The following is a 17,142-nucleotide window of genomic DNA, read 5'->3' on the forward strand; positions in this document are numbered from 1 at the left end:
CTTGAGGCTACACTGAACATTTTCTAGGTTCGCACCTGCGCGTGACCATGAGACTACCTGGAGTCAGTGAATGTCCACACGCCGAGGGCTGAGGGGACGACGTTGCCTCGCAGAGCACACGGCGAGGACGGCCCGCACACAGCGCGGGTGTCACGGGCGTCTCACCCAGGCCGTGGCAGGGAGACCGGTGAGGGCAGCCCTGCGGGGCCTTCGCTCGCTCCCCAGTGAGGTCGGCTGCCAGACCGGCGCCGTGCGGGGAAGCACGGGCACCGGCGCCACGGGGAAGGGACCCCAGGGTGTTCTCTCCAGGGAGGACTCGGGCCTCGCCCTGCCCGCAGGTCACCCGTTGGCACCTGGGCACGGGGGGGGGGGGGGACACGCAGCGCCCAGGCCACGCCTCCCCTGCGGGCCCACAGCCTGCCAGCCTGCCTGCCTCCCTGCCCGGTGGCTTGCTGGGCTGCGGTGGGTATCTGTTCTCTGAGGCAGTGTGAGCTTGGAGGGCGGGCCTGGGGAGGCCGAGGCCACACACCCTGTGAGCCAGCCCACTTGCTCACTGCTGTGTGCATGCTTTTTCTTAAAGAAAAAGAAAACTAAAGAAAGGAAGTAGACAGTGCTGACATATAGCTCATGGTTAGGCTGCCGGGGAGCAGGTCTCCAGGCTACCTCTTGCAGCACAGGGTGAGGGGGCTCAGTCGAGCGGGACTTTCCGGCTGGGATGGGGCCCAGCAAGGAGCCGGGTGGGCGGCGGCCTCGTGCCTCCCCCGCCCTCTCTGAGGTCACAGAGCTCACGTGGCAACAGAGCATCATGCCGGAGGCTCCCGCGCTCGGCCGGGAGCGGCGTTCCAGAGGAAGAGCCACGGAAATGCCTTCATTGGAGCCCATTCCTACACCTGCTGACTTGAGACGCGGAGCTTCTTGAAGGTGACAAATACCTCAAGCTCCCTGACGAGTACCAATTTGGGGCAACGATTCCGAGAGTGTAGACACTTAGTAAGCACATTTCTAATAAGTTGGTGTGAACGTAACCCACTGTCCTGAAAACGTTTTCTACAAAGTAATGTAATATAAAAATATAAATTTTCTTAATGTTCATTAATAAAGCCCAATGCTGAATAGCATTCTAGCTTGAGGCTACCGTATTACATTTTCTGGAAGTATATTTTTATGAAAATCAATTTTGAAATAACATCTGAAAAAAGAAATTGAACCCAGAAATCAAAGTCTGTGGCATAAAGGAGGTGAATAATAATCGCTACCAATGACGGCATCTCTGTCATGATTAACAACACAGCAGTGGGTTCCGCTAGGAGGGAAAGTTAAGGCTCGTACAGCTCAGGCCAGGCAGGCGGGGCAACGTGGCGGCTGGCAGCAGGTCCCGGAGGGCCCGGCCGGGGGCTCACCTCTTGGTGATCTGGCTGGGCTCCTGCAGGGGGGGGTCCAGGTCAAAGCCCTCATCGTCCAGCAGCCTGCGCAGCGTCACGTCGGCCAGCTGCTCCATGACCTGCAGCGCCCCCTCCAGGTCCAGGAACATGGAGAAGTCCCGCTCCTCGCTGGGCGTGCTGACGCGGATGGTGGCCGTCAGGAAGGCGCTGGACGTTTTCTCTAACTTCTGGATGTCAACCCACGGGATCACAAGTTTGACTAGAAGGAAAGAGAGCACGTATTACCCCAACACACTCTGACGCTGAGACCCAAATGCCCCTGAACCAGCGGGAAAGGGCCAGCCCGGAACGCCGCGGCGGCTGCCGGGACCGCTCCGGCCGGTGCGCGTTGGGCGTAAGGGGACTTCCCAAGTTGCTGCCACGCATACGCGCGAGGAACACGTTCTGAAGCAGCAGTGAGCACTCTCTCAAGCATATTTCAACTTCAGTTTTTGCAAAAGTTGCAGAAATTTTTCAATCCACATAAATGCTGGTTTCAAGCCATTGCATGAGCTATAGCAGGGGTGGGCAACCTTTTTGTGAGTGCGTGCCAAAACCAGCAAAATCTCTGACTCAAAATTCTTCTGCGTGCCAACCCTAATTTTTTGAGATCATGTTACGCCTACTCGATATCTCTTAAGGTGTACGTATGTGAAGAACCTTGAAGAAATAATAAAATTCATTCGAACGACAAAAACACAGTATATGATGATGAAAAACATTTATTTTTTAATGTATATATGTTATGTAAAATTATTTATTTATCTAAGATGCACCTACACTGAATTTATCGGAAAAATAAAAAAGTCGATATTAAGAAAAAAATTGTAAATGGAAGATTATAAGAGAGGGTTTCGCGTGCCAGCAGAAGTTACTGGCCTGCCATGTTTGGCACGCGTGCCAGGGGTTGCCCACCCCTGAGCTATGGGAAAGCGCACAGGGGTTCTTCATGAGCTCGGTGAGGGGAATGGGCTGAGCTCCGACTGTGCCCACGACAGTGTGACAGCCTTCGAAGACAGGGCACAGCCGTGTCCACGGAGCCTTACACAGCGATGCAGAGCTCAGTCTACTTCAGAGCAAGTGTCCATCTCGGAAGTGCGTCCGCGTGGAGCCAGGCGAGCGTGCTGCAGAGCACGGGGGACACACAGGTCACAAATGAAAGTAACAAATGTCACCAAATATGGGCAACCCTTTGTTTCCTCCAAATTTTATCATCTTAACAAAATTAGGTTTAGTGACCATGACTGGCCAGTGTTGGAAAATAACTCATTTTCCTTTTCAAATAAAGAGGGGGGTTAAGTGTTTTCCTTTCTACCGGTTCTTTCCTTTTACTCTGCAACAATGCCTTCCATGCATTAATCATTTTAAAAGGCCACATTTCCACATGAGGCTAGAGCAGCGAATTCAGCCTTTTCATCTCATGGCGCACAAACTAATTACCAAAATTCTGTGGCATACCCAAAACTATAGGATAATTTTTGCCGATCTGACCAAAAAACTAGGTATAATTCTGATTCATTCACACTGATCAGCTATTGTGTTGGCTGTTTTCATTTTATTTTTTTTAGAATCTAAGGGCGCAGAGGGCAGTGCCCCGACTAAATGGCTGGGTAGTGCATGCTTCAGAAATGCTTGCAGCCACGGTGGAGAATCGCTGGGGAGTAGGGCTCTTCAGCTACTTCTTTCCAGTTGCTTTCACATAAGGTCTTTCCCTCCCTCTCTCTCCCCCCTCCCCCCCTCCCTCCCTCTCCCCCCATCTCCCTCCCTCTCTCTCCATCTACACCATCAAGGCCCCCTCACTGCCTGCTGCTTGTGAAAAGCCCTGCCTTGCAGGAGCTCATTCAACAGGGAAACTGAGGTGCAAGCAGATAAGGCACCAGGCACTGGGCAGGACCGGCACATAATCGCAGACGGGTTCCAGTGACCAGGGGGCCAGGGAAGGTCCCTGGAGGCGATTAAGTCGGAACTGAGTCTTGAAGGATGAGCAGGAGTTTCCACACGGACGTGAGAGCGGGAAGCAGGTCAGAACACACCACGGGGGGCGGGGGGCGGCTGTGCAAACAGGGGCACTGCCGGGCTGTCGGGGTTTTTGTTTGGGGATATTTTAACATCACTCGCTGGCCACACACAATTATCTACGTAAACATTAGCTGCTCTGTTTGGTCGAACATTTAATTAACTCACCCCAGCGCCTTGGCAGGGCCGGCCCACATGAATTCTCAGGCCTCACATGGCCCCTCGGCCGGACCCCAGCCCTGGCCCAGAGCATTAGCACGGAGGCCGCAGTGCGGGGCGCCCTCCCGCCCTCGGGTTCAATTTGAAGCATAAACCAAACGCAGGAATAAAAAGGAAGCATTTGTGGGTGCAGTTATGTATACACACAACATCATACCACCTGCATAGCACATGGAGCCATATTTGGTTCCAAAAGAAGTTTCAATGAGAATAACTCTTTAAAATTCAATATACAACTGACGTTTGTGGCGCCGTGGGCTCCAGGCCCTGGAGGAGACATGAGCAGAGCCGCTCCTGAACCCGCAGCCGGGGCAGAGCCCGCCCGACCTGCCGACCTCAGGGCCGAGCTTCTGAATGGCCCAGGGCTGCAGGCAGCAGCGTGTTCGCCTCCGTGAGCACCACGGGGCCGGCGGGGACAGGGGCCGGCGGGGACAGGGGCCGGGGGGGACAGGGGCCGGCGGGGACAGGGGCCGGGGGGGACAGGGGCCGGGGGGACAGGGGCCGGCGGGGACAGGGGCCGGGGGGGACAGGGGCCGGCGGGGACAGGGGCCGGGGGGGACAGGGGCCGGCGGGGACAGGGGCCGGGGGGACAGGGGCCGGCGGGGACAGGGGCCGGCGGGGACAGGGGCCGGCGGGGACAGGGACCGGCGGGGACAAGGGCCGGGGGGACAGGGGCCGGCGGGGACAGGGACCGGCGGGGACAGGGGCGGGGGGGGACAGGGGCCGGGGGGACAGGGGCCGGGGGGGGACAGGGGCCGGGGGGACAGGGGCCGGGGGGGGACAGGGGCCGGGGGGGACAGGGGCCGGTGAGGACAGGGGCCGGGGGGGCAGGGGCCAGGGGGACAGGGGCCGGGGGGACAGGGGCTGGCGGGGACAGGGGCCGGGGGGACAGGGGCTGGCGGGGACAGGGGCCGGGGGGACAGGGGCCGGGGGGGCAGGGGCCGGGGGGACAGGGGCCGGGGGGACAGGGGCCGGGGGGGCAGGGGCCAGGGGGACAGGGGCCGGGGGGACAGGGGCTGGCGGGGACAGGGGCCGGGGGGACAGGGGCCGGCGGGGACAGGGGCTGGCGGGGACAGGGGCCGGGGGAGACAGGGGCCGGCGGGGACAGGAGCTGGCGGGGACAGGGGCCGGGGGGGACAGGGGCCGGCGGGGACAGGGGCCGGGCGGACAGGGACTGGTGGGGACAGGGGCCGGGGGGGCAGGGGCCAGGGGGACAGGGGCTGGCGGGGACAGGGGCCGGCGGGGACCGGGGCCGGGGGGACAGGGGCCGGCGGGGACAGGGGCCAGGGGGACAGGGGCCGGGGGGACAGGGGCCGGCGGGGACAGGAGCTGGCGGGGACAGGGGCCGGGGGGGACAGGGGCCGGCGGGGACAGGGGCCGGGGGGACAGGGACTGGTGGGGACAGGGGCCGGGGGGGCAGGGGCCAGGGGGACAGGGGCTGGCGGGGACAGGGGCCGGCGGGGACCGGGGCCGGGGGGGGCAGGGGCCAGGGGGACAGGGGCCGGGGGGACAGGGGCCGGCGGGGACAGGAGCTGGCGGGGACAGGGGCCGGGGGGGACAGGGGCCGGCGGGGACAGGGGCCGGGGGGACAGGGACTGGTGGGGACAGGGGCCGGGGGGGCAGGGGCCAGGGGGACAGGGGCTGGCGGGGGACAGGGGCCGGCGGGGACCGGGGCCGGGGGGACAGGGGCCGGCGGGGACAGGGGCCGGGGGGACAGGGGCCGGGGGGGACAGGGGCCGGGGGGGACAGGGGCCGGCGGGGACAGCTGCGTGCAAAGCCAAGCCCCTCGAGGCCCCGTGAGCTGAGCCCCAAGGCAGGAGAGCACGCGGCCCTCCCAAAGTCGAATCCCTTCCTGGTGACATCAGTAAGTAGTAAATGTCATTAAATATTTTTCGCAGAAGTTACTTGAAAATTAATCAAATCGTACTGTTATCATCTCAACTACTGACTGAAGTGTGCTGTGTCGGACGCCTCGTTGATGACTCACTGGGGACCGGCGCCCGCCCGGCACTTACGCTCCTTGCCCAGGAAGCAGGAGTAGAAGCAGAGGTGGTGGGCGCTGAGGTACAGCCAGCCCTGGCGGGGCACCCGGCCCTTCCAGCAGCAGCACGAGTAGTAGGTGACGAGCCTCTCCGCCTCCGGGAGCTGGAACCTGGACTCAAACTTGACCGAGGCCTCTCGGAACTTCTCGGGCTCCTCCTCCTGCGCGGCCAGCCGGCTGCTGGACTCCTCAGCGATCAGGGCCTGGCACAGAGACAACAGCCCTTTAAGGGCGAAGGGGGGCCGGTGGGAGGAGCCCCCTGCTCAGCCACACGCGCCAGGACGGAGAGGCGCTCACCAGACTGTCCCCCAGAAGCACGGCCGCGCGGAGGCCGGGCTGGCGGACACCTAAGCGCAGGGGTGCCTTGGCCACCCACCAGCCAGGAGGCTCCGCAAACCACTGACTGCGAGGCCCCAGCTCCCTACGGAAACGACTGCTTTACCCCCGGCCCCCCCCGACACCCGCCCCCCAGACACCCGCCCCCAAACACCCTCCCCCCCAGACACCCGCCCCCAGACACCCTCCCCCCAGACACCCTCCCCCAAACACCCTCCCCCCCAGACACCCTCCCCCAGACACCCGCCCCCAGACACCCTCCCCCCAGACACCCTCCCCCAAACACCCTCCCCCCAGACACCCTCCCCCAAACACCCTCCCCCCCAGACACCCGCCCCCAGACACCCGCCCCCAGACACCCTCCCCTCCCCAGACACCCGCCCCTCCCCAGACACCCGCCCCTCCCCCAGACACCCGCCCCTCCCCCAGACACCCGCCCCCAGACACCCTCCCCCCCAGACACCCTCCCCCCCAGACACCCGCCCCCAGACACCCGCCCCCAGACACCCGCCCCCAGACACCCTCCCCTCCCCAGACACCCGCCCCTCCCCCAGACACCCGCCCCCAGACACCCGCCCCTCCCCCAGACACCCGCCCCCAGACACCCGCCCCTCCCCCAGACACCCACCCCCAGACACCCTCCCCCCAGACACCCGCCCCCCCGACACCCTCCCCCCAGACACCCGCCCCCAGACACCCGCCCCTCCCACAGACACCCTCCCCTCCCCTGACACCCTCCCCCCCAGATACCCGCCCCTCCCCCAGACAGGCTGTGAGGACTCAGTGGTTGGCATGTGAGTTCCGTGCGCAGCAACACCAAAGAACCACCCAAGCTGGAGTTACCTTTAAAAAAAAATGAACAAATCGTCTTCCTCATTACGCTCAACAATGTTGCTATACAGCCAACAATGGCCCGCCTGGCTGGTCTGGCTCAGTGGATAGAGCGTCAGCCCATGGACTGAAGGGTCCTGGGTTTAATCCTGGTCAAGGGCACAAACTTCATTTATAGGCTCGATCTCTGGCCACGTGCAGCAGGCAGCCAATCGATGTGTCTCGCAGCGATGTTTCTCTCTCTCTGTCTATCCCTCCCTCTCCCACTCTCTCTCTAAGAAAAATAATCAATGGAAAAATAATGCTAATGACTGCCTAACTGTGATGCCTGGCACATTTCACAGGTACCCTAGAGTCCTCCAAAGTAGAAAAGGAGCGTAATGCTTGGGGTTTCCGTGGCCCCAAATACTTCCAGAGCAGTCGGAAACAACTCAGACTGCGCAGCGAGACAGAGCGGAGGCGCCCACACTGAGATGCCCTCACCTCCCACGGTTCCCACGGGGATTTCCTGCCGACAGCCTGCCGCCCTCAACGCAGGCTCCTTCTCCTCTGCCCGTCCCCTCTACAAACATGCTGCTCTCTGTTAAGATGCTAACAAGCCCCAAGCTCTAGCCGTCCCCGAGTTTCTCCCATGTACTGGCGTGACGCACGTTAATAAAACTTGCTTCTCTCTTGTTACTCTGACTTTTGCCAGCTGAATTTCTGGGGCCACAGCCTCAGAACCTCGATGGGCAGAGGACATTTCTCCTAAAGTCACAGGTCCAAAGCGAATCCCCCTCCAGCACTCAAGCAAACAACCACCGCAACCCACGTCAGACCAAGAAAAGGGGGAAGCGTGAAAAATAACCAGGAAACGGGCATTTCTGCAGCTAAGCCTCACTGCGCCCTGGCCCAGGGACCCAAGTACAGGCCGCCAGGCCAAGCTGAGGCGCGGCCACAGCCAGGCACGCCCACCACAGCCCCTCACCGGCTCACCCAAAGGCCGGAGGCAAAGCCAGGAGGCCACCGGCCAACACAGCCCCTCCTGGCTGGATTCAAGAGACCTCTGTTTCCTTCCTGACCCCACAAGTACCCCCAGCCCCCATAGGAAAAGAACGCTTCTCTACCGTCCCTTTAAAATCACAATTTCACTTGACACCCTTCACTAACGCTGAGCGCTTCGTGTATAGGAAAGGGAGACTTTTGAAGAGAAAAACAACCCAGCAAAATCAATGGTCTGGAATGTTTTACTCTAAAGGAGGAAAACTTACTGCTGCTACTGTGTAGCTGTTTCCTAAGAGTGGCATGTTGGCCCTGGCCGGTTTGGCTCAGTGGATAGAGCGTTGGCCTGCGGACTGAAGGGTCCTGGGTTTGATTCTGGTCAAGGGCCCATGCCCGGTTTGTGGGCTCAGTCCCCAGTAGGGAGCGTGCAGGAGGCAGCCGATCCATGTTCTTTCTCATCACTGATGTTTCTATCTCCCTCTCCCTTCCTCTATGAAATCAATAAAAATATATATTTTTAAAAAAAAAGAGTAAAATTTTGAATAAGAAACCATTTCTCTGCCTGGTTGGGTTATTAAAACAATGGCTACCAGCCATGTGACTGTGAGAGCAGTGATGTGAGGGGTGATTCACAGGAGACAGCGAGAGAAACTCTCCGAAAGCCAGGCACTGCCCCATCCAGCTCTCTTGCCATCTCAAAACTTAACTGGCTTTACATCCATTCAATGTGCGTATTTTCAGAATAAGAATCCACTTTTAGGAGGAGGAAAGTGTGACGCCCAACAAAATAGTCACAAGATGTTGCAACTGCAAAAAAGTTGAGAATAATTAATTTTAAAAGTCAAATAACATTGTTGTTCTGCAAAAACAAATATTACTTTTTTTTTCCCCTAAGACAAAAAAAAAAGGCCTGCACTTCTGTACAGGACAACAAAAACTTGGGTCTGAGAATGAGGCCTTTTTCACATTTTAGGTGTATTTTGCCAAACTGAACAGGTGACAAGAGGAACTCATTGCCTTTATGTGTTAGGCCAGGAGTTCAGTCATGGCGGAGAAAACGCAGAATAAGTTAAAAATGCTTGTGTTCAAATGGTCACAAGGAAGCAACAAGGAAGCTGGGAGGGGTGTCGGCACGGGCACCCACCTGCACCTTCCCTTTGACGAAGCTGGCGACGTCCTCCTTGCTGTCGAAGACGGGCAGGGTGTGCAGCAGGTTCCGCTCCAGCCAGTCCCAGTGCTGCTCCACCTCCTCCAGCGTCGCCCCTGGTGCAGCAGGAAAGACACGGGGTTGAGAGACAAGAGCAAGTCCCAGAACGAGGATTCGTTTCCCAGATGACACGAATCTATGTTTATGGAGTTTTCCCATCCTGGGTTCTCACATCCTGGACCAGCTGCCCAGGATGCACCCCACTGGAGCCCGTCTCCCCGCACGGGGACTTCGACACCTGTCCCGAGCCACACCAGCCGGGTGACCCTGGGGCATGCTCTCTGGACGTCCTGCCTCCTTCACATGTGGCATTCCTACGGCCTCCACACAAATGACAAAAATATCCGAGATTACAGCGCTATCCCAGGGTTAGAGCCACGCAGCAGCGCGAACCTCACGCTCACAGGTTCCCCGTAAGAATGAGGCCTCAGGAGCGGCCTCGGCCTGGCTGGGGGAGCGCCTCCGAGAGGCACTGCCACCTGCAGCAGGCCTGGCTGCACACGACTCCAGGCTTACAGCATCTCCCTCAAAATGTATAAAGAGGAGGCTTCAGCCCTGGCTGGCGGCTCAGGAGTTAGAGCAGCGGTTCTCAACCTGTGGGTCACGACCCCTTTGGCGGTCAACGACCCTCTCACCGGGGTCGCCTAAGACCATCCTGCATATCAGATATTTACATTATAATTCATAACAGTAGCAACATGACAGTTATGAAGTAGCAACGAAAATAATGTTATGGTTGGGGGTCACCACAACATGAGGAACTGTATTTAAAGGGCCAGAAGGTTGAGAAGCACTGAGTTAGACCATTCCCAGTCAAGGGCACATACCTGGGTGCTGGTTCACTCCCTGCTCTAAGTGAGGCACATGTGGGAGGCAACCAGTCAATGTTTCTCTCCCCCTCACCCCTTCTATTTTCTTTCTAAAACGCAATGGAAAAAAATATCCTCAGGTGAGGATTAACAACAAAAAAGAGGCTTCATAATACATGTTAAAAGAAAAACATTGAAGTGTGTTAGTAAGTTAATTTCTTTCAAAGGCAGCAGCAACAACAAAACCATGCTATTTTTGAGGCATTAAGCAAGGCTGTTACCAAAAAGCTTAGCTGTGTCAGCTGTGTTGGCTGTGTGAGTGTGTCAACTGTATTAGCTGTGTCGGCTATGTTAGTTGTGTTGGCTGTGTCAGCTGTGTTGGCTGTGTGAGTGTGTCAACGGTATTAGCTGTGTCGGCTGTGTTGGCTGTGTCGGCTGTCAGCTGTGTTGGCTGTGTGAGCGTGTCAGCCATGTTAGTTGTGTCGGCTGTATTAGCTGTGTTGGCTGTGTGAGCGTGTCAGCCATGTTAGTTGTGTCGGCTGTATTAGCTGTGTTGGCTGTGTGAGCGTGTCAGCCATGTTAGTTGTGTCGGCTGTATTAGCTGTGTTGGCTGTGTGAGCGTGTCAGCCATGTTAGTTGTGTCGGCTGTATTAGCTGTGTTGGCTGTGTGAGCCATGTCAGCTGTGTTAGCTGTGTTAGTTGGCTGTGTTAGCTGTGTGAGCCATGTCAGCCGTGTTAGCTGTGTTGGCTGAGTTGGCTGTGTGAGCCATGTCAGCCGTGTTAGTTGGCTGTGTTGGCTGTGTTGGCTGTGTGAGCGTGTCAGCCGTGTTAGCCGTGTTAGCTGTCTGTATTTCCTCTCAGGGAGTATCCTCGTCCTCGCCACTGGGCAGTGGGCACCTGGGCTGTGCCCGCAGCCAGGGAAGGCTGGCATGGAGCAGAGGCTCAGTGAAGTCCTGGCTGTGAAGAAGCTGGTGCTGGACAGGGGAGGCTCCTGGGCACCAGGACCAGAGACAGGCTGATGGCAGAGTCAGATTTCCAAAGTGGAAGCAGGAGACACTCTAGCCATGAAGGAGCGATGGGCATCAGGCAAACCACAGCAGGAGGGAAGCCATGGCAAGGGGCATGAGCCACAGGCCACGCCCCACCAACAGGCCACGCCCCACTAACAGGCCATGCCCCACTAACAGGCCACGCCCCACTAACAGGCCACGCCCCACCAACACAGGTCATATGACACTAACAGGCCACGCCCCACCAACACAGGTCATATGACACTAACACAGGCCACACCCCACTAACAGCCAGGCCCTCATTCTAACACTGAACTTTCCCTCCCAGAGTATGAGTGCATGAGTGGATCTTACAACACCCGACTCATATAAAGGCCACAGAACTCACTGGGATGTGCGTCTGGGGCCAGGGAGGGCAAAGGACCTGCATCAGCACCGTCTGAGCGGGCAGTGTGGGAAGGAGTAAACAGGAAGCTAGGAATATGACAAGGAAAAATGAGTTTAAAACAACGGTTTTTTCTTGTATTCTCCCAAGTTTCAGGCACGGCACTGCCAAAACAATGTCCTTCAGTCACTACTAACGACAGGCTTCCGTCCGTCCTGGAGCCGGCCCGTGGCTGCCCGCACCTCTGCCCACAGGCCCGCGGGCACCTGGTCCGCTCTCAGACGCGTGGGCTGCTTGAGGGCACACCAGGCAGAGGTCTGACAGCAGCTGTTGCTCACAGCTGAGTCCTGGAGCCTCAGACGTGGTGGCAGGTTGGTTCCGGGGAGGACCCTCCCGGCTCACAGACGGCTGCTGCCTCACTGCCTCACTGTCCACACCTGGCCAGGGCCGAGGGGCCTGGAGTCGCCCTGCCTATGACCTCCTCTCACCCTAATGCCTCCCACAGTTCCCAGCTCCCAGGACCACCACAGGGGACAGGCCTTCAATGTGTGAATCCTTTGAGGGTCACAATTCAGTCCCTAACGACCGGTGACCCTACTCAGCTACCCAGCACCCGCCACCCTGTCTGGCTCTGAAAGGACAAGAAACTCAGGAAGCAGCCATCGGGGCTGTGGTCGCAGTGGATGGACGATGGGCAGGTCGAGGTGCCTGGCGACAGGCAATCAATTGTAGGGACCTCCCTCCCCCCGTGACCTCCCTCCCCAGCAGGTGGCTAGTCCTGCGGTTTGGACCCCTGACCTTCCCTCCCCAGAGGTAACATCTAGGCCTCAGCTGTAGTTCAGCTCCAGGCCCAGAAGAGCAGCAAAACCAGACAAGTGTCCCCACAGCTGACACCAGGCCCAGCTGCACTGGGTAATGACCCCCTGGCACTGACCAATCATGGAGACCATGACCCTGAAAGGACACGCCTGGGAAGCTGCTGACTGTTCTACTGAGATCTTTCTTTCCTGGGACCTCCCCTAAGGTCTCCACCCTGAAGCCCTAAGACGGAGGACCCAGCGCCTCCCTCCAGGAAGCACCACTGTGCCTTTCTCCCCCACCTGGCGAGTGTAACCATTACCACCTTCCTCACTTCTAACCTCCAAGGGCCCTTCTCTGCCGCTGTAACTTGTTCCTCAGCCATTTCTTCTACCATCATTTCTTCCCCTTCTGTGACTTTCCAAATAAACGTTCTTACAGTTGGAGTCTTGGCTCGGGAGTCTCTCCCAGCAGAACCCAGAACCCAGGTACCGAGGTTGCTGAGCCCAGGTCTGGTCTGACCCCACCAGTCAGACACCTGGTGCCCTTCCCGCCCCAATCACAGCTCCAGGTGACTGGCTGTAACCCTCTGGCTCCTCCACCCTCCCATCGAGGAGGCCCTGTGGTGTCCGGAAACCGGGGCCCTCCAGACCCCCCATTCCTCTCCTAAAGGGAAAGAACATTTTGACACAAAATCAAACCAAACCATTCTGGCCTCCACTGCATGAACCCATGAAACTTCCAAATGCTGCCTGCCTGGCCCCGGCCCCAGGCCCCCAGGCTCCCAGGCTCCCAGGCTCGGGGCGGATGGGGCGGATGGGGCGCGCAGGGCCTGCTGCCCGCCGCCCGCCGGCACCTCCTTGCTGGGTCAGTGTCCTCACACAGCAACCGCAGCGCCAGTCACAGACACAACAGACACCCAACGCCTGGCAGGTCGGGCACGGCACGGCGTCTGCAGCAGGCAAAGCACGCCACGCCTCCAGAGCCGCTGGGCTGGGCTGGGCGGACAGACCTGCCCGGGCCTCGCTCTCTCCTCGCTTCCAGGGCCTCCTTCTGGATCTTCATCCTTCATTATCTGTGATGACACAGCCCGCGGCTCAGGAGCTTCTGCAAAGCGAGCAGTCAGTGGGAGAGGAGCGTGCACTGGCCCTCAGGGATCTGCTCCATGCGTCACGCACTTCCTGCTCCACAACGAAGAGCTGAAGGGTCAGGAAGGAGGGAGCGGGCGAGGACTCCCTGGGGCCCTTCTATGGCAGCCGGCCCATCCCTGCGCGACGCGCCTGCGAGAGGAGACGGAGGCCGATGCGTCTCCACGGTCACATATGAATGAAAGGTCACCCGCTCAACCCTGAAGGGCCCTGCAGCCCCCGATAAGCTGGGTCTCATCACGAGGGAGCATCTGCAGAGGCCACGGGCCAGCACTGCCGACGGCTTGACTCGGGCGCACGCGGCCTTGTGCTTGCCGGCCGAGCCCCTCAGCCACGTCCCTGGGCAGGAAGCAGGTTCCTTCATCTCAGCTGGTAACCAGACGCCATGACCACATCACAGTATGTCATACGAATGAAGACAGCCATCACAAAATTAAACCATTATTCTTTAAAAAATTCTTCCACGGCCCTGGCCCCTGGCTCATTCAGTGCCATGGGAACGCACCCAGTTACTAATAACTGTAAAGGAGCCAAGGGCAGGCCAATTGCAGGCCTGCCCGGGCAAGGCTGGGAGACACAGGGAAGGCACCTGTCGGCCAGTCACACCTGGGAACAGGCCACTGGCCAGAGCAGGGGTGGCCACTGCAAGGGCGGGAGGACTGAGATCTGCCACCTCCTAAATGAAGGCGCTCCCTCGCTGCGCTCCCGGGACTCTGGTAGCAGGGGGTGCACGCCCTGGGCTCCCTCACCTGCCATGTGCCCACGGCCGTGTGGACCTACGCCGGGCCGACGGACTGCAGCTCGCCTGATGCCGACTGGCCCCGCTGCACGTGGAGCAGAAACTGGGCTCTGGCTTTGCTCCCAGCTCTGCCGACTCCCAGCTGCACCTCTTGCAGGACTGGGATGAAGGGAGGTGGGGCTGAGGGAACCCGGATAGAATCCCACACAAATAACATTCACTCGCCTTCCCAGGGGGCCTCTGGGAAGGCTTATTCCAGCAGTTCCCCAGGAGCCCCCCACCAGCAGCAGAGGAGACCACCCACGCATTTCTCGGATCACAAGTTGTTTGGAGCATCATTCCGTACCCCAGAAAGGTTGTGGGTTCAATTCCCGGTCAGAGCACAAACCTAGGTGACCAGTGCAATCCCCGGTCAGGGGCGTATGGGAGGCAGCCAATGGATGTTTCTCACTCACATCCATGTGTGCTTTTCTCTCTCTCTCTCCCTCCTCTCTCTAAAGTCAATAAAAACATGTCTTCGGGTGAGGACTAAAAGAACAACTTCTACCTGCGGGGGAAGAGCTTATGACAGGAAGAGATAATTCTAAACGACACCTTGAGAAAGAGAATAACTGCACCCAGAGGCCACCACTGAGCACAGCGTGACGGTCCCCCCGCCCCTCTGGCCTGAGGTGACGCACCGGACGCCTCCCCCGCAAGGACGGCGTGTGAGGGACCTTTCCACTGCGCCGCCTCCATTTCCTGCCAAAGCTGCCAAATGGCAGGGAAACGTTCCGAACTCTCATTTCCTCCGCAGGGAGTCTCAGGACTGGCTTCAGAAATGCCCTAAATCAGGCACGGAGCCTTTCCGCGCGTGACGCTGGGGGCTTGTTCTCCAACCATGGAAGGGGCCCTCAGAAACCAGCTTTTAGAACGTGACACAGAGGAGAAAGCAGGTGCACACCCTCATGAGGGTGACCCTGCCCTGCGAACTACACCTGGGACTTCTGCGCACATGAACGCACCTGTTTGTGGGTCGTGGTCAAAGCCAAGCCATGGGCAACGTGGCGGGAAATGGGAGAGAGAAGAGAAGAAGGTGAGAATTTGTCATGCACTGAAGAGGCAGAATGAGAAAAAGGCTACAGATGAACTCAACACGACGGCAGCCCGCCCCACGCGCGACTTCCAAGACCAGGACGCTGCTGCGGGCCTGCCCCGCCCCACCTCCCGGGAGGCCCGGCCCGCCTGTCCCGCTGCAGGCCTGGGGGTGGGTGGGGAGCGGGTTCCCTGGGCACAGGGTGGGGCCCTGGCCCAGAAGGACTGCGGTCCTCCTAAGGAGTGGCACACACACCAGGAGTGCGGGGGCACAGCCGGAGCCGGCTGCCCGGCCGGGCGAGGCCTCCACAGACACCCTCCCGCCTGCACCTGTGTCGTGTCCAGCCCCTGGGCTGTGCGGAAGCAGCTGCCGCCGCCAGGTCTGTGGCGTTTCGTTTAGAGGCCACGGCTCCCTAAAACCAGCTCTCACAGGAGCGCCTGGCTGAGAACACAAGTCAAATATTGAATTACACTTTGTTTTATTAAGACCCCTAATTTTGCAGAAAAAGAAAGTTCAGTGGATCTTAAACATCACCCATGTGGGAAGTAAAAAATCAGATTTATAAATCCCTAGGCAAAACTAAAATACAGTATGAGAAACCTCAACTAAGACCACAGAACAAACAACACTGGTAATTTCTAAATAAATGACTCACAAAACCGTGCTCACAGGAAGAGCAGCCAGAGGTGCAGACCGGCCTCCACGGCCTGTGCAGCACGTGCCCCGGCGAGGTGCCCCCTGCTCTCCAGCGAGAGCATCTCCGAGCCCGCCAGCATCCCCACTCAGCCTGGAGGACCCCAAGGCAGATGAGCCCGGAGGCCTGGTTTTTCTGGTTGTCTGTAATACACTATGGAGACTGGGGGCGGGGCGAGGGGAGCGCGAGGGGAGACGACATGTGAGTTGCTTAGAAACTCACACACAATGTTTATTCTCTTTGCTTTTCCCAGAGGTACTTCCAGGAAATAAAACAAGCGTCGTATTGACTACACCTACAGCTTCTGCACAAACACAGCCATAAATAACTTGATCCAAGCTTCACTTTCAAAAAGCAAGTCTCTGCATAATAAATGTCCAATTGAATGGAACACCTTCTCCAGCCACTGAGACCCTGGTTCACAATCAAATGGGCATCGCGTGCACCTCGCTCGGGTCTGCTCCAAACACCAACAGCCACCGTCTAATGCCCGGACCAGACGCCACACACACAAAGCAGCAAATTAAAGGTGTACTAGCCCTGCTGGTGTGGCTCAGTGGGTAGAGCGCCAGCCTGTGGGCTGAAGGATCTGGGTTCGATTCCAGTCAAGGGCATGGACCTCGGCTGCAGGCTTGATCCCCAGCCCTGGTCGGGGCTTGTGTGGGAGGCAACCAATCAATGTGTCTCTCTCACATCAATGTTTCTCTCTCTCTGCCTTTCCCCCTCCCTTCCACTCTCTCTCTAAAAAAAAAAAAAAAAAAAAAAAAAATCAATTGGAAAATATCCTCGGGTGAGGATTAACAAAATTAATGAACTAATTAATTATAAAATATACCATGCATTCTGAAAAAACAAAAAGTAAAGTGTAACTGTCAAGGTACTGTCATTCCTAAATGCCACTCACCCCTCACACAGCTACTCAGAGGCAGTTACAACAGGGAGAGGGTGGGGCCAGGGCCCCACTTGCCTAAAGGAAACGTGTGTGTCTGAGCAGCATCCTCACAGGACTTGGCGGGCAGGGAGGGTCACACCCTCGACTTCCAGGGTTTTTGCTGTGTACATGTCTCACTGGATGGGTTAAGAAAGTAAATATTAAACCTTCCTTTTTACATAATTTCCTTGCCACTTTGCCTTCCAAGTATTTAGAATAAGTGAAAAACAAATAAACTCAACCTCCTTAATACTGAAAGTACAATTGATTTTCCATTTCTAATTGAAAGTCACTTAAATGTCCTTGTCTTGGTGCCACTGGCAACACCTCTCAGAACAGAAGCAGGGAGAGGGGCAAAGATGCAGAGATCGGTTTTCCTCACAGAAGAAACGCCGATCAATAGAAACAGAACCAGAAATAACACAGATAAATACCAATAGGCAAGGTCATAAAACAGCCACTATAAATACACTCCAATGTTCAAAAAGCAGAGGTCAGTTT

At 57.9% G+C, this 17,142-nt stretch overlaps 1 protein-coding gene across 9 annotated transcripts in view; it reads right to left on the minus strand.

Moving 5' to 3' along the window:
• The window catches only part of TBC1D8 (TBC1 domain family member 8), a 115,750-nt gene that overhangs the window by 47,760 nt on the left and 50,848 nt on the right, over positions 1–17,142 (minus strand). For all 9 annotated transcript variants that reach the window (XR_009447874.1, XM_059658838.1, XM_059658839.1 and 6 more), the window contains 3 exons: positions 8,990–9,108; positions 5,672–5,900; positions 1,401–1,641 (listed from right to left, as the gene is read on the minus strand). Coding sequence is in view for 8 of the 9 variants with exons in the window: in XM_059658838.1 (XP_059514821.1) it covers positions 1,401–1,641; positions 5,672–5,900; positions 8,990–9,108 (589 nt within the window). In the remaining variant the exon portion in view is untranslated. The remainder of the gene's footprint in view (positions 1–1,400; positions 1,642–5,671; positions 5,901–8,989; positions 9,109–17,142) is intronic.

The sequence above is a fragment of the Myotis daubentonii genome, chromosome 12 (assembly GCF_963259705.1).
Source record: "Myotis daubentonii chromosome 12, mMyoDau2.1, whole genome shotgun sequence".
NCBI lineage: Eukaryota > Metazoa > Chordata > Mammalia > Chiroptera > Vespertilionidae > Myotis > Myotis daubentonii.